A 27,990-nucleotide genomic window follows, 5' to 3' on the forward strand; every position below is an offset into this window, starting at 1 on the left:
AATTTCTGAACGAATAGGCTGTTCCCAGAGTGCTGTATCAACGCACCTCAGTGGGGAGTCTGTGGGAAGGAAAAAGTGTGGCAGAAAACGATGCACAACGAGAAGAGGTGACCGGACCCTGAGGAAGATTGTGGAGAAGAACCGATTCCAGACCTTGGGGGACCTGCGGAAGAAGTGGACTGAGTCTGGAGTAGAAACATCCAGAGCCACCGTGCACAGGCGTGTGCAGGAAATGGGCTACAGGTGCCGCATTCCCCAGGTCAAGCCACTTTTGAACCAGAAACAGCGGCAGAAGCGTCTGACCTGGGCTACAGAGAAGCAGCACTGGACTGTTGCACAGTGGTCCAAAGTACTTTTTTCGGATGAAAGCAACTTTTGCATGTCATTCGGAAATCAAGGTGCCAGAGTCTGGAGGAAGACTGGGGAGAGGGAAATGCCAAAATGCCTGAAGTCCAGTGTCAAGTACCCACAGTCAGTGATGGTCTGGGGTGCCATGTCAGCTGCTGGTGTTGGTCCACTGTGTTTTATCAAGGGCAGGGTCAATGCAGCTAGCTATCAGGAGATTTTGGAGCACTTCATGCTTCCATCTGCTGAAAAGCTTCATGGAGATGAAGATTTCATTTTCAGCACGACCTGGCACCTGCTCACAGTGCCAAAACCACTGGTAAATGGTTTACTGACCATGGTATTACTGTGCTCAATTGGCCTGCCAACTCTCCTGACCTGAACCCCATAGAGAATCTGTGGGATATTGTGAAGAGAAAGTTGAGAGACGCAAGACCCAACACTGTGGATGAGCTTAAGGCTGCTATCGAAGCATCCTGGGTCTCCATAACACCTCAGCAGTGCCACAGGCTGATTGCCTCCATGCCACGCCGCATTGAAGCAGTCATTTCTGCAAAAGGATTCCCGACCAAGTATTGAGTGCATAACTGAACATAATTATTTGAAGGTTGACTTTTTTTGTATTAAAAACACTTTTCTTTTATTGGTCGGATGAAATATGCTAATTTTTTGAGATAAGAATTTGGGTTTTCATGAGTTATGTATGCCAAAATCATCAATATTAAAACAATGAAAGGCTTGAACTACTTCAGTTGTGTGTAATGAATCTAAAATATATGAAAGTCTAATGTTTATCAGTACATTACAGGAAATAATGAACTTTATCACAATATGCTAATTTTTTGAGAAGGACCTGTACATCAAACAGGAAACCTGGATTTAAAAAAAATTTAATTGTCAGAGCTCAACCAAATGGTGTTGCTCATCTCTGATGGGAAAGCAGTAATAATACCATACTGAAAGTGGGTTGAAATGTTTGTTTAGGATGAAACATGAAAACAGGACAAAGCTGCCCACAACCAAATAGGTGGTGGTCTGATTACAACAAACAGAAACCTGGTTTTAGAAAGAAAATACGCACACAAAATAAGAAAGAGATGTTCATTTCAGCATTTGTAACTGAACACAATCTGGAACCAAAGCATTTTTCAGCATATGTGTGATATTCTAAGATCCAAATTTACTATTTTCTATTTATAGTCATTTCAATAAGCTGAGAGAAGATTAGTCAGTCCATGAAAGGACCAAATGTCACAGGTATCAGTGGCAACAGATCTGATGGAGTCATGAATCCAAATTTGAAATCTTTGGTTTAAATCATCCTCAATATAGAGGAAGTCAGGAGAGAGGTAAAATAATGAGTGTCTACATCCATCCATAAGAAATGGTGGTACATTTCAGCCAGTGGGGTTTTTATTCATCTTGCACTACCATCTGGAAAGCATCTGATTTACTCTTTCAACAAGATCACAGCATGACAACATGAGTCTTTTTAAAACAAAAAAAAAAAAAGTGAAAATCTTCAAGTATCTATTTGAGCCCTTCACTTTGATTTTGGTTTTTCTAGTTCCAAGCTAAAGTATCTTGTCCATCCAAAGGAAAAGACAGGGATCATTTTTAAGTAAGCAGAAGATTTAGCAGTAGTTTGTTTGAAATTCAATACTGTTAATGAGAAATGGGTGCACATATAACAGATGGTGATCGATAGGAGTAGTGAAGTATTTGCTGTGGAAAGTTTCTAAAACACATTACTCACAGGAAGTGGTTAAAAGTCAGATATTAGTCGGTACAAACTGCTTAAAAGGACTGACCCGTCGGTCTCAACGTAACAGATCGAGCCTTTCACCACCGAGATGTTTGCTCTGCAACAATTTGCGGTGATTCATGCGCTGACATTCCTCGGGCAAAATGGTAAGTTGCACCATGAATACTCTTTTCCAGCCTGCATGTGGAATATTAATATTTTATATTTTCATTTTCTTTTCTCCCAATGCCATTAGTCCTTGGAAGTAAAATTATAAATGGGAAAATAGCCCCAGACAACAAAATGCTGTATATGGCATCAGTGCAGGATTACAGAGGCTACCATATTTGTGGAGGATTTCTTGTGTCTGAGAACTTTGTAATGACTGCTGCACACTGTGACCTGTAAGTAATCATTCCTCCAAGGAAATTTCTATTTAGACCTTTTTTTTTCAAAATGTCCCAATGTCCTATATAAATATATATGTATATATATTTACTACTGTATAGTGTAATGGTCATAATTTAAGTTACAATTCTTCCTTCACAAACTGAAACATTTTTGTAAAACTTATGCTAAGATCTTGAAGTAAAATTGAATTTAACTATAAAGAAATGTATTCATATTTTATTCATCTTGTTGTCTATGTAACTTCAGAAAATCTGCTGATGATCTTAGAATTATATTTTATTCAGGTATCCTACATACGTAGTTCTTGGTAACCACCATCTGAGGAGTGCTGATAAGCTCGTGATACAGATTGCCGAGAAATACAAACACCCATATTATTGGGTTGTTGGCCATGGATACGACATCATGCTTTTAAAAGTAAGGTTTATCATTTTTGTTTTCTCACATCACACTGGAAGTTTTATATTTCGGAGTGTTTGCATTTACAATATGCTGATTGAAAAACACATTTCTAGTTGTGGTAAAAAGCACTTATTTTAAAAAAAAAAGACAAATGTTCTGTATTGCTGTTACATGGTTTTCATGTATTCTTAATCTTTATTCATTAATTCTGTGCCTCTAGCTGTCTACACCTGTCCGACCAAGCAAAAGAATTCAATTCATTCGACTTCCCTTCCGTGAAATGACATTAAATGAAAATGAGAAGTGTCGAGTGGCTGGATGGGGTAAGATAAACACTAGTGGTAATGTTGTTGACGACCTGAGAGTGGTGGGTGTGTCGGTCATCAGCCCACAAGTCTGCAGGGAAAGATGGGGTGGTCTTCCACCCAATGTTATCTGTGCAGGTGGATACAACACAACAAAAGGATTCTGTCAGGTATCTTTTCTGTCCTTTCCTTGAAAAGTCATTGCTAACTGCTCTGTTGTTGAGAAGTATATTAGCAGCCTGCATTAAGTATCACATGAACAAAATACATACTTCCTCCTTACAGGGTGATTCTGGTGGCCCTCTGGTCTGCAAGGGAATGGCTGTCGGTATTGTTTCTTTCAACAAACGGCTTCCTGGAACCAAGCTGGGAAACTGTAACTATCCGGATGTCCCCAATGTCTATACGGATATCTCAAAACACCTTGACTGGATCAGGATGATTCTCCAGGGGAAAAAAAGTTAAATCTTACACAAAGCTTTGCGTCAGCACACTGTAAGTGTGGAAGCTGTGCCTCTGTCAGCGTTTGCTCTCAATGCAGAATAAAGAAAATGTTTCAAATATTGTTTCTGTGCACGAATAATATTTTATTATGACTTTAAATAACTACCTATCTAAATAGTTTACCATGGAAAATGAATTCCATGCAATACTAATATCTGTAGACTCTTTTTCACTTCTACAGTACATTCATCCTGATTTTTCTAGTACAATGAATACAAAAGACTAACTGGGGGTATTTGGTATCACAGTGAACCACCTGATGTGGTTTTCAGTTAAATCTCTAGTAAACAAACAGAAGCTTTGACGTTTTAATACAAGTACTACATCTAACTACAGTATTATTAAAATTAATAGTAAGATCATGAACACTGAACATCCTGACGTCTTCTCTTAGTTGGTGTGTTGGATGCCTGCCCTCGCTTCCTTTTTGTTCCAACTTTCTTCTTCTTCTGTTGTCTGTCTGGCTCGTCTTTGTTCTTCTTCTGTGCTCCTGCTGGCTTGGCCGCCATCTTTGGTGACCCTGCCGGTTTGGTCTTCTTCTGTTTCCCTGTTGTTTAATATTAGAAGGAGGAAATATAAAATCTGCTCTCGGAAGCACCCAGAATACAACACTGCAGAACATGTTTGCTATAAATTTGTTACTGTCAGTGTATATCAGTTAAAATGAGGTATTTCACCTCACTTTTATTCCTAAATAAACAGCAACTCTGCATAATTAATAGAATGTAACTGAACTGAGATCAGCCCTGAGATTCATGAGGTATTTGCTCCTTTATAAAATAACTAAAATTGTACTGAAATTAATTTTTATTAAACCGTCTAAGACACCTTTCTTCTGAGACTGTTCTTCCCCAGATGTCATCTCTGTCCCGTCAGGCACAGCCATCCTTTTCTGTCTTCCTGCTCTGGTCTTCAGCTCCATCTCCACAGGGTAATAGTCACTGATGCTGAGTGCCTTACAGAGTAAATATAGTTGATAACACTGATGCTGTCTTTTAAAATAAAACTGTCAAATCATTTCTATCTTTGAGCTCAGAAAAACACACAAGTGAGTCTCACCTCATTGGTCAGCTTAAACTCATGTTTTGAAACGAGTTGGGGACGTTGGTGTTCAGCGCGGTCTCTCCATGCACAACAATTCTGTTTGAGGAAAAAGAGACACATAAAAAACAAAGTTAAAAAAAAAATTTCTTAATAATAACTATTAAATTCAGAGAGGTCTATTAATGCATAGTGAAAGGAAAAGCTGACTGAAAAAGAAACAGTCAATGCATCATGGGAATCGCCCGGCAGCCTTTGCCTATTGCAGCATAACTAAGGGAGGATTCAGGGTCACCTGGTCCAGCCCTAACTGTATGCTTTAGCAAAAAGGAAAGTCTGAAGCCTAATCTTGAAAGTAGAGATAGTGTCTGTCTCCCGAATCCAAACTGGAAGCTGGTTCCACAGAAGAGGGGCCTGAAAACTGAAGGCTCTGCCTCCCATTCTACTTTTAAATACTCTAGGAACAACAAGTAGGCCTGCAGAGCGAGAGCGAAGTGCTCTAATAGGGTGATATGGTACTACAAGGTCATTAAGATAAGATGGGGCCTGATTATTTAAAACCTTGTGTGTGAAGATCAGCTCCTCAGCGGTCAGGCTGAAGTTGCCCGCTTCCCTTAGGATTCACCCGACCTTCTGCGTGTCACAGTTGAAACTGGTGATCACGAGTCCTTTGCCCTTTGTCTCTAGTAGAGTCCACGGATCATTCCCTGATTATTTTTCTAATGTGAAATATTTGCCGTGGCTCATAAAAGGGAGGTTAACCTTACGAGATGTCTGGGTTAAAGGGAAAAAAGAGTGATTTTCTCATTGACATCAGTGCTATTGTAACTTATAGTGTTATTGTAAACTGTATGAGAGCATGATTGTGAGTGTCCTTGGTGAAACCATGCAAACTGAGTGAAAGAGTGATTAGAGTGTGACATGAGAAAGGACTAACTGTCCTGGCAAGGGTGCAGATAGTGAATTGTCTCTCTATTTCTCTTCCTGAAATTGCCCACAGCAGACTGTGGTTTTCTAACTGGAAGGAGATCCATGTACATGAATTATTTTTGATCTGCTTGAGGCAATAAATGAGTGAAAACCTGGACTGCGACTGAAACTCTCTTTTACCTTAAATAAAAATAACATGCAACAACTGCCTATTGAATAAACATTTCTTATACGGCATGAAGAGAGCAAAGTGAACTGGAGTCAGAGTCCTTGTTTGTGTGCACAAACTTGTCCAAATAAAGGTGATTCTGACCCTTCAGGAACTCAGGGCAAACATCTGAGCAGAACTCAACTTAACTGTGAGAAGCCAGTTGAAAGGCACAGAAACATAATGTGATCACTCAAGAACTTTTTTTTTAATGCATCAGCTTTACAAGCCAGTGTGGACAAACTTGGAAGTGAAAGGCTTCAGCCCTGACTTTGACTCAGGTGAGCCACTAAGAAGGTGCTGGTGGTGGATATATTAGACCTTTCCTTTCGCTTTGGTTTCATTTTGGTTTGGGCACCTGGATGTGTAACTGTTATTGTTTGACTTAACATTGTAAAAGGGTCTATTTTAACTTGAAGTCAAACTTCAAAAGTAAAAAAAAAAAGCCTGGCAGGTTTCCCGCCAATTCTGACCTGGCATCAAACAATCCAGTAAAATGAAAAGCAGCTCAATCACCACTTTGAATACTAAAGCTAATTTTTAAGCAAGAAACAGAAAATAAAGAAAAGAACTCACCAATTAGGTTAAGATCAACAAACTCAAATGTCTGAAGACACAAAAAGCAGAAAGAGATCCTTCACTGTCAGTGGACAGAGTACGACTGACTGAGAGTCTAAGCTGTCGGAGAGAAAGGAAACTTCTGTGCTAAACCACACAGCCACAGAAATTCTCACAGACAGAGTCACAGACACGGTGAGAGAAAAGTTGGTACGGATCATTTAGCATTTGAAAACCCAGGTATTTCTCTCGGGAGCGGTGGAGTCCAAAACAGAGCTAGAAGAAAACAAGTAACAATCTAATCTTTATGTGGAAACAAACAAATAAACTGTTGTTGTTGTTGTTTTTACTTGATGTGTTAATGTGAAGCAGATACATCAAAAACTGGTAATTTTATATGATAAAATAATACTCATAGGCAAAGTGCACACATAATCAGCACCCTGGAGGAAATGGGGGGCCCTTTATGCACATAGTATACATGTATGCTTTATTTATGTTACATACTAGTATACATGTATGTAATATGAAGAATTTCAACATAGGGGTAAAGGGATTTTGAAAAAAGCTTCTAAATGATTCAATCATGTGAACATAATGTGAACTATTAATCAGATGCTAAATGTGTTCTGTGAATGTTTTTGTCAGCTGCAAAAATCTTTGAAAGAAACTTAAAGCATCCCACCAGTGATGCAACTTGATTAGAGTGGTTGGTTGAATGAAAGAGCAAGAAATAACTGGATCATTAATATTCAAGGTATCAGCATCATTAATGTCATTAACCTTGGAACACCGTTTTTGTACTTCAGTTGCAGTTAGAGCTAAAAAATGAAATATGGCCATTTATCAAGATGTGGTACCTTAAGTAGGGCAGGGTTTTAAGCCGTATGGAAGTGAGTGATGTTATGACCTTTCTTTATGTTCACAGACTGTACAACACTACTGACATGGACAGATGACTTCTACGTCTTATTATTCTTTACTCTGCTTTGGGTTGCACCTCTGTTTGCTTCTGCTTCTTTATTGTTATTCAGTCATTTTAAAATGCAAGATATTTGCTTGTTTTTAGCAAACACTGTAGCAATCAAATGTTTCTGTCCTGTTAAGTACAGATTTTTGAATTCAAGATGGCACCAGTGTGTGTGCCGGATCATCTACCATTCTCAATTGTTATTGTTTTTGCTGTTGTTCCTGTGCGTTTTTCATAATGTCAACTCATTACTGATGTATGATTGACAAACTCTCAGAGTGTTGTCTGTCTACTGCAAAATTTCTGCATTGCCATCAAGAAAGACCTGATTCCTTTGCCCCAGTCTCAGCTAGAGTACTGGCTTACCTTTGCCGGGCACCACACCCACCACGCTGGACTAGTTATTATGCACACACATAATCAGAACTATGGAGCTTCTCGCCACACATTTTTCTTCTCTTTATTTACAAACAAATGATGTGTTTCCATTTTCCTCACCCGTCTAAGCGATACACACAGCGTACATCATTCGCCATACACACACAACTATGGTCGCACTAAGATTTGTCACATGGAATGTGCACGAAGCTGGCTCCAGAGAAAAAAGGTTAAAAATATTTAACCAACTTAAAAACCTACAGGCAGACGTTGTTTTATTACAAGAGACGCACAGGCCTGTCACAGGTTTGAATGAACTTAAAACACCTGAGTTTCCTAATGTGTTCTCAGCCTGTTATAATTCTAGACAAAGAGGAGTAGCAATTTTAATCCATAAAAATATTAATTTCACAATATTTGACACAGTTATAGATCCAGGGGGCAGATTCCTAATCGTTAAACTATCTATACTTAACCAAAAGCTATGTATTGTAAGTATATATGGTCCAAATCTTGATGACCCCTCATTCTTCCACGGATTTTTTAGTGCACTCTCCGAACACCTAGACTGCACACTTGTCCTTGGAGGCGACCTCAACCTGGGGCTAAATGAAGAAATGGATAGGCTCTATACAACAGGAACTCAGCGCAATTGGCAGTCCACAAATATAATCAAACAGTATATGAGCGACTTTGGTCTTTGCGATTCATGGCGCTCCCTTCACCCCAACAGTAAGGAATATACTTTCTTTTCACATGTCCATCACTCCTACTCTCATCGGGATTACCTCCTAGTCAGCAGCTCACTGCTGAGTGACATTTCAGACACTGAGATTAACCCTATAGCTGTCAGCGATCATGCTCCTGTATCTTTAACACTAATACATAAGAATAATACTACGCCAAGTAAAAACTGGAGATCTAATCACTACTCAAAGATGAAGAGTTTATCAAATACTTTAAGAATGGACTCTATATTTAGGCTATAATGACATTCCTGGAACATCAGCATCTGTTCTATGGGAAGCAGGGCTGTGATGAGAGGTAAAATAATTTCTTTCTCATCATATAAGAAGAAAGAAGAAAACAAAAATGTTCAGAACCTAGAAAAAAGCATCAAATCCTTAGAAAAAGCTTATGTGTCACACCAAGATCAAGAAATATTGAACAAAATATGCAAAACAAAACTAGAGTTAAATGAAATTATTAATAAAAAGACTCAATTCTTAGTACAAAGACTTCGCCTGCAAAATTTTGAACATGGTAACAAATCTGGACAATTTCTAGCTAACCAGTTAAAAATCAATAAAGAAAAAACAACCATATGTGCTGTTAAAGATTTATCTGGGAATACAATATATGACCTTAAAAAAATAAACAAAATTTTAGGGATTTCTATGAAACTTTATATACACCACAAATAAACCCATCTAAAAACAAAATTGATCAATTTCAACAACGTAACTCTTCCAAAATTATTAGACACCCAAGCAATGGCACTGGATTCACCACTGACACCAGGTGAACTCCAGGAAGCCCTGATAAGTATGCCCAATAATAAGGCTCCAGGTCCTGACGGCTTTCCAGCAGAATTTTACAAAGAATTCTGGACGATTCTGGCACCAGTTTTTTACAGAATGTTGCAAATATGAACTCTGCAAATATTACCCTCTTACTAAAACCAGGCAAAGACCCTGCATTTCCTTCAAGCTATATCCCTTATAAATGTAGACCTTAAAATAATCTGCAAAGCTCTCTCAAAGAGATTAGAGAAAATAACCCCCCTCTTAATTCATCCTGACCAAACTGGTTTCATAAAAGGTAGGCACTCATCAACAAATACACGTAGATTACTTAACTTAATAGACTACTTGTGCAGTAAAAATGTTGGAACCATAATATTGTCTCTTGATGCAGAAAAGGAGTTTGACAGAATTAACTGGAAATTTCTATTTGTAACTTTACACAAATTTGGTTTTGGAACCTCTTTCATTAACTGGTTAAAATATTATATAATTCCCCAACAGCTTCTGTCAAAACAAATGAACAAATATCCTCCAGCTTCTGTGCCGTGAGGGGCACCAGGCAGGGATGCCCACTCCCCCCTTCACTGTTTGCAATTTTTATTGAGCCACTAGCAGCAGCAATTAGACAGGCTACAACAATTAAGGGCATAAAATGTAAGAATGTAGAACATAAAATCAGCCTTTATGCGGATGATGTATTACTTTTTCTCCAAAACTCACAAACCAATCTCTCTGGGGTAATTGCATTGATAAACCCTTTCTCACGAGTCTCAGATTTTTCAAGTAACTGGTCAAAATCTATAGTTCTTCCGATCAATTGTTCCTTCCATAATTCTTCATCTACCCGACTGCAATCTGGAAATATTAAATATTTAGGTATCAATATCTCTCCTAAGCATTCAGAATTAACTAAATTAAACCACATCCCACTTTTAAAGACAGTAGAAAGCGATATGGCTAGATGGAAATCTCTACCCATATCACTCATGGTAAGGATTGCCAAAAATAAACTATTCATTTTCAATGACCCCAAGTAAGCCATCACAAGATTGGTTCATATCTCTAGACTCGTATATTTCTAAATTCCTTTGGAAAGATAAACCCCCGTGTATCAGCTTAAAAACAATACAAAGGACCAAGGATAATGGAGGACTAGATCTGCCTAACTTTAATCACTACTTTTTAGCCAACAGGCTTCAGTTCATCTCAGGATGGCTAAAACATACCTTCTTAGACGAACCCTGGATAGATGTAGAACAGGCACTATGTAATAATCTAGAGATTTCAGATCTACCATTTATCAGCTCAAACATCAAACGACATGAATGCTTCAAAAGCATCAACATCAGCTCTTCTCTGACAGCATGGTGGGAATTTCTAAAAATAACAGTCTTCATTAATCCCATGCAAACGTACACCTATCTGGAACAATCCGGACATACTACAAAACAATAATATGACAAACTTTCCAGATTGGAGTTATAAAGGAATTAAATACTTGGAACATATATTGGAAGGAACAGACTTTATTCCATTTGACAGACTAGTTACACAATATGGGATCAACAAGAAAAGATTTTTGGAATATCAACAAATTAAATCCATAGTAAAAAAGAAATTAAAAACGCAGTCAAGTTGAACTACAAACACCACCAATTATTGTCTAAAATATACAGAACACTTTCTAAAATAGATTAATCGGGTCATGGTTTGGTCCTGCCTTCGCTATTGTGGTTGACATGGGGGTAGGCACGGCCTCAGGGCGTCTGGGGATTCCCTAGGGACATTTTCCCTGGGGGTTGTGGCCATGACCTGGTTAGGGGCTCTGGTGGCTCTTAGATGGCGTTTTCCTTGTGGCTGCGTGCAGCGGAGATGGGGGAGGGTGGGCACATGGAAGTAACCATGGAGCAGAGAAAATATTCCCAATTCTAATTCAGTACTCTGACTGGAAGAATGGTGGCATGCAAACAAAATTAATTGAGGTTAGAAACATGCCAAATGAGATGCAGAAATCTTTCTTTATTTCACCATTCATTAAACGCACAGAGAAGGCATTGTTTAAATATGTTACAATTTTCTTTAAGCAAACAGTATTATTAAAGTTCTTCATGCCTGGGCCAAGTGTCCTCTTTTTTTGTAAAACAAAGTATGGTCACCCTAGTATATATCACATTTGTGGTGATCACTGTAAATAAATGTAGTGAACTGTGACTCATAATTACAATTATGCTGAATGAATCACTGAATAGGACCTTGCTTTTGATGGTACCCTGTAGTTTTGTTTAAAATACGATTAAAACGTTTTACCAATATTAAATTTAAAATTTATTTCCATATCTGTCAGTGATTCAGAATTATGAGTTACATTTCAAAACAACATAAAAATTAATGCATAAATTGTCAAATGTGAGTTCACAAACCATTGTACTCCTTATCACATCCCAGGCCGGGATAAATGTGTGGACAGCATCAGGAAAAGAATCCAGACAAAAATCTACGGTAAATCAAACATGTAGGTTTTTCTGCTACAGTTGCCACACAGCAGCAGAATGTACGTCATTCTCACTATCACAAAAATAAAAATTATCTTTTTTCAATAGTTCTTAGGGTCCTTTTATAAAATGAATCAGAGCTCAAATGAATCTGTTTGGTATGACACACAAACTTGCAGAACTGCGATGGGTTTCCACCAGTAGGTGGTGCTAATGAAACACCAAAAATTCTACTATATGTAATGCTCTGTTTTGAACAGTGTCAGTCATATCACTTAAAAAAAGTAATTAGTAACTAATTTCTGATTACTTCTCCAAATAAGACATTCCGTTACCTTACTGATTACTTATTTTCAACAGTAATTAGTTGCCTAGTTATTTTGTTACTTATGTTACTTTTGTTACTGGACCTTTCAGTCCAATTATATTTTTTCTGCATATTACATCATATAAAATGTAGTCAAATGAAAAAGTCTCTTTTTAAGAATTGTTTTATTAGTTTTAAACTTTTAACTTTATGCACATTGCCTCAAGCAAAAATACTGCATACTCCAGCATATAAAATAAAATAAGTTTTTCTGTTTACACTCACTCTTTCAAATAGATGCAAGTAAAACAAAGCAGAAAATAAATAAAATTAAAAACTCAGCGGCACTGAGTCCTGTCGCTCTTAAATCTATTTTCACCTGTTTAGCAGGAGTGGAGCAGGTGGAGGTTTGTCCAGTGCCGTAGCGGTCATGTCAGTGGGGGGATCGGGGGTTTCTCTGTGAATTTCACATACCCATGGCAGCGTGCTAGGAGCTTGCTCAGAGCAGGGGCGATTCTAGGATCAGAGCTTTGGTGGTGCTGAGCACCCAGAGAGTTTCCCAGCCAGGCAAAATAAACTTCACTCGTCACGATGAGACTTCTTCCCTGTCTCTGTCAGTCCCTGCATCCTTAAATGTCTCCAGTTGTCCCGAGTTCTCTCTGACTGTCTCCTTGGTGCATTTAAACCCCCGTTCCTCAGTGTCCTCATCGTCTGTTGTCTTCGTCTCCGTTATCAGTCATCATAATTTTACCAACTCTGTGCAAGTCTGCAAATTTCTTTATTAAATCATAAGATTCTTAAATTCATCAAGTCTCTCTGTGCCTGGGTCCTCGTCACAAAACATGACATCACTGTTTTGTACATTTTAACACAATTTAATTCCCACTTTTGTGAAAGAAAAGCAAAACAAATTTTTGAAAAGTCTGTAACAAAACCATCAAATCTGATCAAGGTTATTTAAATGCTGCAAAAGAAGAATGGATTGGAATATAAAAAGTACATATCCTAACCTTAATTACTGGGGGAGAATAATGAATGATGCTCATAGTGAGTAAAAAGTAAACTGAATGCATTTTTTGGACAGAGATTCACTTTTAACGTGTATGTATAATAGAATATAGATACATAAAAAATAAACTCCCAAAATTGAAAAGTCCTTGAAATGTACAAAATATAATACATTTGTATGATAATAAAAAAAAATTATAAAAATGGAGGCAACTTTGCCTATGGTACAATGTATAGATCTTTACTGCATCCAGTCAGTTAGCTAGTTAGTACCTTGGGTTTAATATCGGCACATATGACAAAATAACCAGCTTCTCTCATTCCATTTCAAACAGGACAGTGGCAACAACAGTAGGCTACAGACAATTTTAAGTTTTAGATTTTAAATAGGCTGTATAAATTTCAATGGGTGTAACAGGGTCAAATGTCACTGATTTTACAACAGAGTAGGACGGATTGTAGGGTAACAAACATCGTAGGAAAACATGCAGGTTACCTGGGTGTCATGCTTTTCAGCTAAAAAGAAACATGGTCTGACTCCTATGTAACTATATAAAGAGTAACAAAAGGTTACATGCTGCTGAAATGTAATTCCACGCTTTTAACACTGCACGATCATACTCTCTCCGCACTCTATATATTATCCATTGTTGATCCGCACACATCTGTTATTGCGAACATCGCATGCACTTACGTCATTGCCATGAGACACGCTCGCAAACAAAATCACGGTTTAGTAAGGTAGTAACACAGCATGCTTATGGGAAAGTAACAGTAATCTAATTACTTTTTTGCAATAGTAATCCCTTACTTTACTCTATTTACATTAATTTAAAAAGTAATCGGATTACAGTAATGCATTACTTGTAATGTACTTTACTCGATTTAATAATACTGATTTTTAACGCGTTACTGGCCATCACTGGTCTTGAGAGGTGAGCATTGTTATTCTGGATATGTCAGAGATTTAAGATTATCAGATGTTCATACCTATAGAAGAAGGCAAATTGCTCCCTGTGGGTGCTTCGTCCTGCTGAGGCACTGAGATCCATCCTCTATGGATGAGTTTGGTTTCCCCAGTTGAAGAAACACAAAGAAGAGAAGCAGGGGGATGACAGCAGGAACACTTTTACTGTCAGTTAGTCCCAGTGATTGTTAATGAGGTTTTTTTTTAAATTTGTTATGACTTACCTGTTTCTGTTGAGCTCTTTGAGAAATCTGTCCATTGCTCTGCCAGTGGGATCCCGCACCTCCATCAACACCACCACACTGTACCGAGACACAATCTCCGAGAGACACATGAACCCACTCAGTAAAACCATAAATAAAGAAAAATATTCAATTCAAATCTACCTGATGTCGCACTCTAGTCCCAACAAACTCCTATAATTAATTGTTTGACGCAGTGCTGCATAGAAGGACAAATAGTTCTGCTGCATTTATATGCAATTTATATTTTTTGAGGTTTGCATGCTTTATTTATTTGAAGTTAACTAATAAAAATTTACAGTTTAGAAATTTCTCCCATTAAACAACTTTCAAAATATGCAAACAAAACATGACTTTTTTAGTTTTCTTTATGCAAACAAGGGGGGGATTTAGAATTTTTAACAAATAGGTGACCTGTAGGGGGGGTGTGCCTCACTCATGTTATTGCCTGGCCTAGACGGGTCGTAACACTAAGATAAGTTAATCAAGTTACAGTGCATGCGCAGTGCTTTCTTTCTCTGCTCATATAAGTTGGTGTAGCTCATTCTTTCTCTTGCTCTCAAAATAAGACTACTTAATTAAACTGTTGGAGTTTGGTATTTATGTGAATGGATTGCCTATATTAGTCTTCATAATCCCCAGCAAAATCAGTGATAGTTTTCTGTTAATCTATAACACAACTTATTGTTAAAAAATCGCAAGTTTAAAACTTCGGTAATTACAAGGCCCAGCCCAGATTACTTTCACCCCTCCAAACGAGGAATCCTGCTGCTCACCAACCAACTATTCTAAAACAAAATGTATGACACAAAATGTTTTATAAAACACAGCTACAAGAATAGAAACAATACCATAAGCTAAAAACCACATAAAGCAAAGGTGAAATGGTAATATTATTTATACGTCACACTTTATTATGGGTTCATACACTGAATCTGACAAATGAAGAGGATAGAAACATGAAATTCATGTTACAATAGCGAAACTTTCTGCTCTTTGTGAAAATAATAAAATTAAACTCCAGCAAAACAAGAAGCCAAACAAAAACGTGAGCTGATTGTTTCCAGGGCTGACTTATTCTGGTTCTGTGGTGGGAAAAGGCTTCTGAATTTCCTGTCTCACATGTGGTCAGAGACCTGAACAATGGTGAGGTTGGTACTCCCAGTCACTGTAATAGGACATGGATCAAATCTAACACAGAGGCCATTGCAGTTAAGAAGATCCCCAAATTCTGATTTTGATTTGACAAAAAATCCTCCAACATATATTGATGCAACTGGGATTCCAAGAGGTGTGCCTGATGAGTATTAACAAAACCAACTGCAAATGGGTTTGAATCCATTCTTATTCTGGGTGACACCTAAGAAAAATGCTGATTGTATCAATTATGTACATTATAATGTTCAAAGATTGGCCAATTTAACTAGAGATGCTATTTCCAGGCTCTCTGAGCAATTAGCTTCTACATCACATGTGTCAAACTCAAGGCCCACGGGCCACATCCGGCCCGGCGTACATTTATATCCGGCCCGCAAGATCATTTTATATAGATTTATTATTATTGTTATGCATGGCCCGGCGATATGAGGTGCTAATAACACACAAACAACAGATCCCATAATGCAGCACTGCAGCCTCCATGCCAAACGTTAGGCTACCTGGGAACATTCCCGCTTCAATCAAGTCAAACTTCTGTTATTGCAAAGCTAGCTCCTCACAATGGTGAAGAGAAAAGTTGATTCTGAAAACAGAACCTTTCAGCACCGGTGGGAGACTGAATATATGTTTACAGACATTGCTGGTAAACCCGTGTGTCTTATTTGTGGAGCTAATGTGGCTGTAATTAAGGAATTTAAGACAGCAGTATGAGACAGATGGCTCAGTTACCAGGAGTTTAGAAAGTCTTTGAACACTATCAAATGAGTTGAAGGAACATTCTGGAGCGGCTGACTCGTTGGGTGACTAGTTGACCAAAACGTTTGGGAAGTATAAGGCCGCAATTGGCATATATATCTCACAACTACCCTCACCAATTAGCATCACACATTTGTTTTATACTTTCACTCCACACAGTTAAGTATTGTAGAGTAGTTTTAGAATTAGAATGCTTGTAGATTTGCCCCCACCCCTTTTCTCTTTCTCATTATCTGTTTATGCAGGTGTGACCAGAGGGTCAGAGGTGGTTGCCACGGTGATGGGTGAGGTGGCGTCTCCACATAATGAGATGCTGCAGAAGAGGAAATGTGAGCTGAAGTGGTATAAGGAGAACTGTGGCTTTCATCCAGTTTTTTAACAATCACCTTAGTGTCCAAACTTCTGTTATTGCAAAGCCTGCCCCTCACAATGGCGAAGAGAAAAGTTGATTCTGAAAACAGAGTCTTTCAGCACCGGCGGCGGGAGGCTGAATATATGTTTACAGACATTGCTGGTAAACCCGTATCTTATTTGTGGAGCTAATCTAGCTGTAATTAAGGAATTTAATTTAAGACGGCACTACGAGTCAAAACATAAGCTGAAAAACCGAAATGCAGAGCAGAAACTACAGAAAGTAGAAGAGCTAAAGAAGAATCTGACATTTCAGCAGATGATTTTCACCAGAGCAAAATCACAAAGTGAAGCTGTTGTGAAAGCAAGTTTTATTGTAGCAGAGGAGATAGCCAAATCAGCCCAGTACCACTCTGAAGAGCTGCATGATGAAGGTGTGTGACGTCTTGTGTCCAGACAAAACGCAGATTTTGGCAAATGTGAGCCTGAGGAGAAATACGATTGCTGATTGGGTTGGTGAGATGGCCACTGATTTAAGAACACAGTTGTGTGAAAGAAGCAAAAACTTTATTGCATACTCTCTTGCTGTGGATGAAAGTACAGACATGATGGACATTGCACAGCTGGCCATCTTCATCCGTGGAGAGGAAATATTGGAAATTAAATCGATGCACGGGACATCGACAGGAAAAGACATTTTTGAAAACGTATGTCAAAGTGTAACCGACATGAAACTGCCCTGGGACACCAGATGGAGTGCTGGTGTTGTGCAGGATGTAGGATCTAGTAAAGATGCAGGAGGAGAACTGTACCAGTGAGTTAACAGCATATCACTGCATCACACACCAGGAAACGCTGTGTGGTAAAGTCCTAAAAATGGAGCATGTAATGATCACTGTAACGCAGACCGTACATTTTATCTGAGCTAAAGGTTTAAATCACCGTTAATTTCAGCCTTTTATGTGGGAAATAGATTCAGAGTTTGCCGACATTCCTTGTCATACAGAGGTCCGTTGGCTGAGTTGGGGAAAATTTCTCAATCAAGTTTTTGAGCTCAGCAAGGAAATCTGTCAGTTCGTGGACATGGCATGTATGATGTGGTGAAGGCATTTCAAGTGAAGCTGTCACAAATCCACCAGTGCAACTTGCCTCACTTTCCCTGTTGCCAAGTAATGTTGAACAAAGTCGGCGCACTTTGCTGAACTGCACCTGTGCAGATTCAGATGGAGCTGCAGTGTAATGATACACTCAAGGGAAAGTAGACACTGAATGGCCCGCACAGTTTATTAGTTCCATTCCTGAAGCAATGCCCAGCTCCGTCTACATGTGGCTCCAACCTTGTGTATGCTTTCATTTATTTTTTTCTGGGGTTTTGGCAGCATGTTCATATTTCTAACTTGCATAATTTTGACAGGATATATTTTTATGGAGAGCAAAATATTTAAAGTTAGAGTTTATTTTTTAAGTTTATTTATTCTGGAATAATATTCCTGTCTGTCTTTATTCATATTTATGTTTAAAAAAAACATTGTTTTAGTGTGTTCAATAAATGTTTATCTTGTCTTTAAAGAAAAGATAAAGTCATATTTAGAGTCTGGATCGTCTTCTCTCATACGAGAACCAACACATGTCCTCTGTGTATATTTCCCCCGTCATGTCTGTGTTTGGTCTCCCTCTGTGTCCATGATTGCTCTCTCCCCCTCAGTGTCTCTCACTCCCTCGTTATAAGGCAGTTCATGTCCTTATGTTTTGTCTCCCTTTTCTGTTCACATGTTCCCCTCCTTGTGTTTCATTCCATGTCTCTGCTGTCTGTCATGTGCATTCTCCCCAGTCCATCATGCTTCTTGCCCTCTCTATTTCTTCTGTCTGTCTTGTCCCTATGTCTGTTTCTTTTCTCCTGCCCCGTGTCAAGCCGAGCGTCTAGGTGTGCGTCATGTTTTAGTTTAGCTAGCTAATGCTAGCTCCATATCTGCAAATGCACAGATTGTAACTAATTGGAGGATTAGAGGAAAACTGCACTCATGGACATTACATTTTATTTATACATCATATCTCTATTTATACTATAATGCAACCAACCTTCCTACCTCTGTAAACTGTATTTATTATAACCGTATTTATTATAGTAGCAACAGCACCCCCCACTCAATGTGCAATATCACTGATCACACGCTGCACCTCACAATGCACCTGCTCCTCAGATGGCATGCATGGGTATGTATATATATATATATGTAAGTGTGTATGTGGAAATATGTGTGTGTATGTACGTACGCATGCATATATGCATGTATATGTACATATGTGTATGTATGTATGGGTGTATCTGTAATATATGCATGTGTATGACTTAAGTTGTACATATCTTTCTTGTGTAAATGTAAATCTGTCTGAGTTAATATGTAAATACTTACTTACGCTAGTGTGTATTTCACAAGGAGAGATGCCAAACTGCCTTTCATTGTTCTTGTAACAGTGACAATAAAGAGCTATTCTATTCTAATTTCAAAGCATTTCTTGTTCAGTCCTCTGGGCTCACAGAGAGCATAAAAACATCTGTCACAGCCTGGAAGCAAAACATAGCTTATAAATGAACTAAATAACTTACAGGCTGGAAAAAATAAAGTCCTGTCAACTTTGCTGTTGCTGCTGGCTTCCAGAATGTCGCCATCATCAACACTGTTGCTGACCTTCTGCCTGGCTACTTGTAGGACTCCAGCTTAGTTGCCGGCCTCCAACACAGATGTACCTGACACTTTCCTGCTGACTTGATGGGCTCAGTCCTTTTTCTTTTCTTTTCTTTTCTTTTCTTTTCTTTTTTTTTTTTTTGTGGTCACATTGAATAAATGAAGTTTATTTCACACAACTTTGTCATAGAATGAGCAAGAAAGGAGAATTATCAGTGTTAAGCTCATTTGCTAATCGACAAGTCAAGCAAACAGTTTCACTGTCAGCTCGAGATCTTCTCATCAGGTCTGGTTTTTTTTGTTCTTTTTGCATCCAGGATGGTGAAGGTGATAATCTTGAAATTTCAAAAAAAGATTTCAGAAACTTGTGGTAGTTACATCGGCTTTTCATGCTGTCTGTGTTTAGCACAATGGTTTCCTGTCAGTTTTTCATCAGACCAGAGATGTATTCACAATGCATCTGCGCAAAAACCCTAAAAAAAAAAAAAAAAAAAAAAAAAAGCTAGACTATAAGCCTGACAAGCTTCAACATCCTAACTTCATTAACAGGCATCTTTAATTCCTTTCTTTAATTCAACAACCCTCCGTAAAGCTAGAACATCTTATTAATTATCACTGAAGAAAATAAGAACAACCCTAGGTTTCTCTTCTGCACTGTAGGCAGGCTGACAAACAGTCAAAACATAGTTGAGCCAATCATTCCTTTAACGTTAACTAGTAATGACTTCTTGAATTTCTTCACAAATATAATTTTAACTATTAGAGGAAAAAAAAAATACTCGTAATTGTGTCTCACAGACGTGACATTAAAGACAGCTATTTTCAGTACCATTGCAGTGTTTTTTATCATATCTATCTAATAGATTACAATTTGTTCATGCAAATGGAAAGTCTTCTTTACACTATAAATTTCTAATTATGGAGGGGGGTTCCTTGCTAGGACCAGTTCTACACCATTTTACATTATACATGCTTTCCTTAAGCAGTATCATTCAGAAGACATAGCATACATTTTCACTGCAATGCAGATGACACCCATCTCTATCTGTCCATGAAGCCAGATAACACACACCAATTAGTTAAACTGCAGGAATGTTTTAAAGACATAAAGACCTGGATGACGTCTAACTTTCTGCTTCTTAATTAATAGACCTCTCTGCATTGAATCATACATCATTAATTACCACTGGCACTCTTCCACAGCATGTAAAGTAAGTAAGTAAGTAAAGTATGTCTTTTGCCCTGTCTTCCTCCTCTCACCCCAACTGGTCACAGGAGATGACCGCCCCTCCCTGAGCCTGGTTGTGCTGGAGGTTTCTTCTATTAAAGGGAATTTTTCCTTCCAATTGTTTCCACAGTGTTTGCTCACAGGGGGTCATGTGATTGGTCAGTTTTGTCTGTATGTTGGGGGCGCCTTACAAGTGCTTTGAGAAGACTGTTGTGATTTGACGCTAATTTAAATAAAATTTAAGTGAAATGAATCAGTGGTGTGTGGTGACTTTTACAGAAAGACAAGCAGAGAAGATGGAGTCCTCCTGGATCTCCCTTCACTCTGCATGGACATCTTCACCTTTCTGCTGTCCTTCCTGGCTGAAGATCAGTCTAACATTATGTGAGTAGTAATCATCAAAGTAGTAACTATTAGCATACAGTAATAGGTGTTGGAGGAATGGTTTTTATAATTGTTCCTTTTTTGTGAAAGCAGAAATACAACACTAAGAAAACATCTAAAATTCACAGAAAAAATGTATAATTGCACTTAATTGTATTTAAAGTAGGTTACAGTAACATACTGATAAATTGTCACGGTGCTGGGTCTGTGACCCAGGGTTTTATGTTTGTTGGTTAATTTATATTCTTTGATTATTGTTACTTTCGTTCTCTTTATTGTGTTCCGCTTGTGTTATTCTTAGTTCCTAGGATTTAGGTTTCTGTTACTTTGCTTTCCCCGTGTTCCTCGTGTAGTCACTTGTCTGTTCCCTCTGTCCCCCCAATCAGTTATGTCTCTATGTCTCAGTGTCAAGTCGGTGTCTTTGTGAACGTCTCTTGTTTCCTCTTTTTCTTTGATAGTCTCGTGTCCTGTGTTCAGCGTTTTAAGTGTTGCTTCCCCTTTGTCTTGTCATGTTTGATTAGTCCCAGCTGTGCTCTCCTCCTGTTTTCCATCCCCTCGTTACTCCCTGGTATATTTAAGCCCTGTGTTTTCCTCACATTGTACCTCCTCATGTGTTGTAAATCTGGTTGTGTTTCTGGTTTCAAAGTGGTTTAGTTTAGATTTCATGTTCAGAGTCTTAGTTTGTTTCTATGAAAGATTCTCCCATTTTAAGTTCACTCTTTGTGTTCGAGTCCTGCGTATAATAATGAATTATATTCTAAAATGGTTGGTTTTTAGTGGCTTTCTTGTGAGGACCATATATCTTTAAATAAAATAGCTTTTATTGAATTCAGAAAAACAAGTCTACAAATATAATAACAAAAAGAACGATGAAAGCTGAATTAAAAGGTTAGAGCACATGGTTTGAAGTGAATCTTCAGGAGAATAAATATATTAATGGAAAAAATCAAGGTGGTGCTTGTAATTAATTTCCATTCACTTTGTTTATGTAGTACCAAATCACAACAATAATATATTGTAATGTAAAAACCCCGAAACCTTATAAAAAAAAAAAAAAAAAATAGAACCTAATCAATAAACAATCCCTTGGTGACAGTGGGAAGGGAAAACGTCTTGTTAACCCTGTTAACAAGAAGAAACCTCCAGCGGAGTCTGGATGAGGAAGAGCTAATTGTTTGCTGTGAGCAGCTGAGAGATAAGAAGAAAGTGAAAAGAAAAGAAAGAAAGCACAGGGAGATTGGATAATCTGTTTAGCTTACCTGTTTTATTAATAAAATGGACATAGCAGGATTTGACCCTTATTAAAGCTTTCCTCTAAATTGGTTGTTAAAGGTTTCTTCATTTGTCACTCTAACTTCTCTATGTGCCACATTGTAGTCAAAGTTGCTGGCGTCTAAACCTCTGCCCGCCACACAGATGTACCCAACACTTTCCTGCTGAGTGGATGGACTCGGTCACTTTTTTGTGATCACATTAACAAAAACATGAAGTTTATTTTTTCTAAAACTTTGTCATAAAATGTATAAGAAAGGAGGATTATCAGCATTGAGCTCATTGACATGACTTGTAATTGACAAGCTGAGCAAACTGTCACTGTCAAACCCAGACCCCCTAATCATGACTATTTTTTTTTTGTTTGTTTCCTTTTTTTGTTTTTTTGGCAACTGGTGACAGTGATCATGTTGAAATTTCAAAAGAAGATTTCAGAAAACTGTGGTAGTTACATCCGCTTTTTATGCCATCTGTTTTACCACAATGGTTCCATGTCAGTTATTCATCAGGCCAGAGATGTATCCACAATGCACCTGTGCAAAAAACCTAAAAAAAACATCCATCCTTAACGTCCTTCACACCCACCTTAAATTAATTTGATGTGGCTCCATGTATAGCAGTATGCATGAAAAAATTTGAACACAGAGAAAATTCAATAGCAAAAACTCTAAATGCCCATTCCCTTTTCCAGCACAAGTCACTATTTCCACACCCCGCAAAAAAATTATTCATTGGATGAATGTAATTTTATCTTGCCACTTATATTCCATCGAAACAAATCATGTTATATTAATCCATCTTGAATGTGTTGTTTCAACACGATGTATGTTTGTAAGTTTAACATAATAGTAACATTAACATTAAATTAAGCCGACTTTTATTCAATCAACATCTTTGTACCATGTTAGTCTAATTACATTTATTTAATTTCATGTTATATTGTTTAAACACTTTGGCACATCAAAATCAGTCTTGTTACATGATCTAGTAAAATATGTTTGTTACACCAGTCATAATCTTGTTGAATGAACAAATGTAACTTATATCTGTAGTACATGTTGTATTCATATTACATAATGTTCAACAAAAATTCAACGGATTTACAGAAACTTCCAATCCACCCATCTTCTTATCTATCTGGGCTCCAGAAGTGATAGGGTAAGAGGGGCAGGGTACATGCTGGAGAGGTCGCCAGTCTACCAGATAGAGTCAAACAACCATTTGCACTTTAACACCTTTGAATAATTTAGAATCACCAGTTACCCTTACCCTAATATCTGCATGACGTTTAACTGTGGAGGAAACCAGAGTACGCAGAGAGAACCCATTGCAAACTTGACCAGATTGAACCCAGGACCTTCTTGCTCTGAAGCAACAGCACGACCCACCATGACATTGAGCTGTTAATACAGACTTAACAAAAGTAGGAAACCTATGCTTGATGCAGAATTTTCTTTGTTTTTGTCCTTGACAAGTTAAACCATAATAAATAGTAACAGCATACACGTGGTGTGTGTGTGTGTGTGTGTGGTTGTCTGCCTCTTATAACCCCAGTGATTTTCCTGTGGTTTGAAATCTCGTGTGATCTTGTGAAATTCGTGAGTCCAGGCAACTAACCACTCTTCCTAGATTGTGTCATGTCATCTGAACAAGAACAAAATTGTTGAATTTCATGCAGATCCAACATGATTTAATTGCGTTCACCATATAAACATGAAATTATTTTGTTCAAATGACAAGTTAGACTTTTGTAAATGTAACAACCACCCAATTTCCTTTTTTTGAGTGCAGAAGATACCAGTGAGATCATGTGACCACAATTCCCATTCATCAGTTTGTTCACACTGTTATCATAATGTTTATGTTTATTAAGTGTCACAGTTTGATGCTGATCTGATGCCCGCGTCGATGAGCTCTTGGACCGACATTTTGTCTCTACACTTGATTTAACCAAGGGCCACTGGCAGATTCCCAAGAGTCTTCTTCACAACGTGCGGTGTTTACGAATTTATCATACTTCTGTTCTTGTTTGGAGCACCAGCCACTTTCCAACGCCACATGGAATGGGTGCTGCATGTACATGTGGCTTATGCTGCTTTATTAGGAGGACGTTATCATCCACAGCGACACCTGGGTGGGGCATGTGCAGCGAGTGGCCGCACTACTGGAGTCCCTGGGCCATGCTGGACTTAAACCTAATTTGAAGAAGTTCGCAGTTAGACAGAGAGAGGGACTGTATCTGGGATATCTGGTGCTCTCGTAGATGGATACAACAGCAGCCATCATATCCTGCCCACCTCGAATGGCCAAAAAGGAGGTGAGGTGGTACTTGGGGCTGGCTGACCTGAGCAGCCCCTTGACTGATCTCACCCTAAAGGGTGCCCCAGATCTGGTGCAGTGGACGGAGCAGTCCCAGGACGCATTCGTGCAGGTTAAGAAGGCTCTCTGTAGGGAACCCCTTCCCCCTCCCTTTTATTCTGCAGAGAGACTCCTCGAACAGAGGGGGCCGTTTTGCCCCCGCAGGTAAGGGGGGGGGCACCACCCTGTGGTGTATATCAGAAGGACACTGTTGGAGGAGACGCTTGGTTCTGTGCGGTGAAGAAGTAGTTCCTGGCCATCCAATGGACAGTCGACTCTCTTCGCTATTAGGATGCCAATGCCTGGATCGCCCAGTGGTATGTGGGTCTCCAGCCTTTTAAATTTAAGGTGGTGCATAGGCCGGGGGCACAGATGGTCAAGGCTGATTTCATCTTCTGCTCACAGAGGTGGGGTGTGGAGTGGGCTAGCCCACATGGCTCCCTACCCTGAGTTGGGTAATGGGCAGAATGGAGAAAGCAATATTATCAGTTTTAAGCTCATTGACTAATGGCGTGTATTTGACAAGTTTAGCAAACTGTTTCACTGTCAAACTCAGACCTCCTTATCAAGTCTTTTTTTGTTTTTGTTTTTTAGAAACCAGCATGGTGACAGTGATAGTTTTGAAATTTCCAAAGAAGATTTCAGAAACCTGTGGTAGTTACAATCACTTTTCATGGTGTCTTTGTTTAGCACAGTTGTTTCCTGACAGATTTTCATCAGGTGTATGCACAATGGATCTTAGCAAAAACCCTGAAAAATATCAATAAAAAATTTAAAACCATTCACAGCCACCTTAAATTGATTTGATGTGGCTATATGTCTAGCGGTGTACATGAAAACTGAGAGAACACAAGAGAGAACAGTCAACAGCAAATCCTCTAAATGCCCATTCCCTTTTCCAGCAAATGTCACTATTTCCACACCCCACTAATTAGAAGAAACCAATCAGATCATGTGACATTCGAGTGTTATCAGTTTGTTCACACTGTTTTCATGATGTTTAATGCGCTACTCTGTATGTTTAAACATTTTATACTGCCCTCTTGTAGATATATAGCATGGGCCCACCTGCTTATCTCTAGAAGAATGGAGGTGATGGCTAAGTAGGAAAAAATAGTCGTAATTCTTTTTTGAATGGAAGGTTTCAAGGACAGAGCTGAAGGTATAGGCTCATGAGATGGGGCAACACATAAGAGCTGTGGAATGTTTTTGTCTACCCCTGTATTTAAAGAAGCGCTGTTTTCATCTTCAGAGACAGCAACATGGGCGTCTAACCAGGCTGCGTTCTCTCCATGCTGTAGCATGTGATTAAACCAGATCAAAAGATGCTCATCAAGCATTTGCAGTTCATTTAAAAAACTTCCATGACAATCCTTTGTAATATTTCCAGTTACATCATTAATAATTTTGCTTTTGTTTCCCATGTCCTGTCCAAAAATGTGGAGCTACCTGCAAAAACAAACAAAAAAAATTCCACACAACTCATGCTCATAACTGTCTCACAGATGTGACGTTATGAACAGCTACTTTCAGTACAATTAATGTGCTGTATCATATCGATCTAATAGACAGTGGGAAGGAAAAACTCCCTTTTAACAAGAAGAAAGCTCCAGCAGAGCCTGGATCATGGAGGGCCAATTATTAGGTGCCAACAGTAATAGGTGTTGTAAGAATGGTTTTTAGAACTGCTCTTTTTTTGTGAAAGCAGAAATACCTCACGAAAGAAACACCTAAAATTCACAGAAAAATTCTCTAATTGTACTTCAAGTAGGTTACAATAGTGAATTATATTCTAAAATGGTTTGTTTTTAGTGGCTCTCTTGTGAGGACGATATATCCAAAAGCAGCTTTTATTGAGTTCAGAAAAGCAAGTCTACAAATATAATAACAAAAAGAAAGATGAAAGCTGAATTAAAAAGTTTGAGCACGTAGTTTGGTCTGATCTTCAAGGGAATAAATATATTAATGGAAAAATCAAGGTGGTGCTGTGGAATTCTCTACTCCCAGATAAAGGAAACATTGGTTCTCTCCCCCCAGTTTAAATCTCAACTCAAAACCCATCTGTTCAAATCTGCATATTCACTGTGAACCCACTGTTTGTTAATTTTATGTTGTGCTTTTGTTTTATTGTTTTTCATTGTGTCATTGTTCTATTATGTGTTCTTATCTGTTGTACAGTGTCCTTGGGTGTCTTGAAAGGCGCTTTATAAATACAATTTATTATAAATTGAAGAAAGTGGAAACGGCTGTGAGTGTGGGGACTGGTAACAAATGTGTCCAGAATGGAATGAAAAGGAAACCAGAGGTGTTCAGTATATAGAGATTCAAGATTCTTTATTTGTCACATGCATAGTTATACAAGTATAACACACAGTGAAATGTAACCTGACATGCTCCTCAACTTGTGCAAAAGGGGGGAGAGAGGAAGAACATTATATATTATATACATTAGGTGAATGTGCAGTAGTAGCATTGTATGCAGCAAGCAGGTTAATCCTGTACATATAGACAGTGGGAATAAAAAACTCCCTTTTAACAAGAAGAAACTCCAGCGGAGCCTGGATGAGGAAGAGCTAATTACTTCCTGTGAGCAGCTGAGAGATAAGAAACTGAAAAGAAAAGAAAAAAGCACGGGGAGATTGGATAATCTGTTCAACTTGCCTGTTTTATTAAACTGAGCATAGCAGGATTTGACCCTTATTAATGCTTTCCTCTAAATTGCTTATTAAAGGTTTCTTCATATGCCACTCTAACTCCTCTATGTCCCACATTTTGGTCAAAGCGGTTAGTAAGAAAAACTTAATCTGTTAACAATACCACAGAGGTTACTTAAGGTTACTTGGTAATGCTAGCTCTGTTTCCACAAATCCACTGATTGTAACTGATTTCAAAGCAGTGAATCAGAGCCAGCAGCATCTTGTTGAGTCCTTGGGCCTCAGAGTATATATACATATCTGAAGTATAGTAAACTAAGTATACAATGCTTCAGATGTTATAAAACATCTGTCAGAGCACTGTTAAGCCAACGATTCCTTTACTGTTAACTAGCAATGACTTCATAAACTTTTTCACAAATAATATTTTAACAATTAAGTAAAAAAAAATACCCCAATCGGCTATGTACCACAGGCCTTCAAGCTGACTGTAGTTAAACCATTACTTAAGATAAGATAAGATAAGATAACCTTTATTAGTCCCACACGTGGGAAATTTGTTTAGTCACAGCAGGAAGTGGACAGTGCAAAAGTTGTGAAGGAAAAATTAGAATGAAATAAGATAAGAATAAATACAGTACACAACTGTACAGAATAGAATAAAATAAAATACTACATACAGTAGAATAAAATAGAATAAAATATACAATAAGATAAGAATAGAATACAAATGCTATATACAACTGAGTAAAAATACAACGATGCCAGAAAGGTTTATTGCACATTAGTATTATTGCACATGTG

At 38.2% G+C, this 27,990-nt stretch overlaps 1 protein-coding gene and 1 pseudogene across 1 annotated transcript; one reads left to right on the forward strand and one right to left on the reverse strand.

The window, feature by feature from the left end:
- LOC116314070 overlaps positions 1-27,990 on the reverse strand; it is a 116,722-nt pseudogene that overhangs the window by 43,558 nt on the left and 45,174 nt on the right.
- LOC120440409 (granzyme B-like) lies at positions 2,117-3,772 on the forward strand. Its single transcript, XM_039612888.1, has 5 exons — positions 2,117-2,256; positions 2,346-2,493; positions 2,785-2,917; positions 3,123-3,377; positions 3,493-3,772. Exons 1-5 carry the CDS (start codon positions 2,199-2,201, stop codon positions 3,670-3,672), a joined length of 774 nt encoding a protein of 257 aa, XP_039468822.1. The 5' UTR covers positions 2,117-2,198; the 3' UTR covers positions 3,673-3,772.

Source organism: Oreochromis aureus, linkage group 5 (assembly GCF_013358895.1).
Source record: "Oreochromis aureus strain Israel breed Guangdong linkage group 5, ZZ_aureus, whole genome shotgun sequence".
Classification (NCBI taxonomy): Eukaryota; Metazoa; Chordata; class Actinopteri; order Cichliformes; family Cichlidae; genus Oreochromis; species Oreochromis aureus.

What these genes read in the sequence shown, in the direction of transcription:
- LOC120440409 (XM_039612888.1), top strand. Translation starts at nt 2,199, where the DNA reads ATGTTTGCTCTGCAACAATTTGCGGTGATTCATGCGCTGACATTCCTC. An exon ending in GACATTCCTCGGGCAAAATG is followed by an intron (nt 2,257 to 2,345) that starts GTAAGTTGCACC and finishes CAATGCCATTAG; the next exon opens with TCCTTGGAAGTAAAATTATA. An exon ending in CAACAAAAGGATTCTGTCAG is followed by an intron (nt 3,378 to 3,492) that starts GTATCTTTTCTG and finishes TCCTCCTTACAG; the next exon opens with GGTGATTCTGGTGGCCCTCT.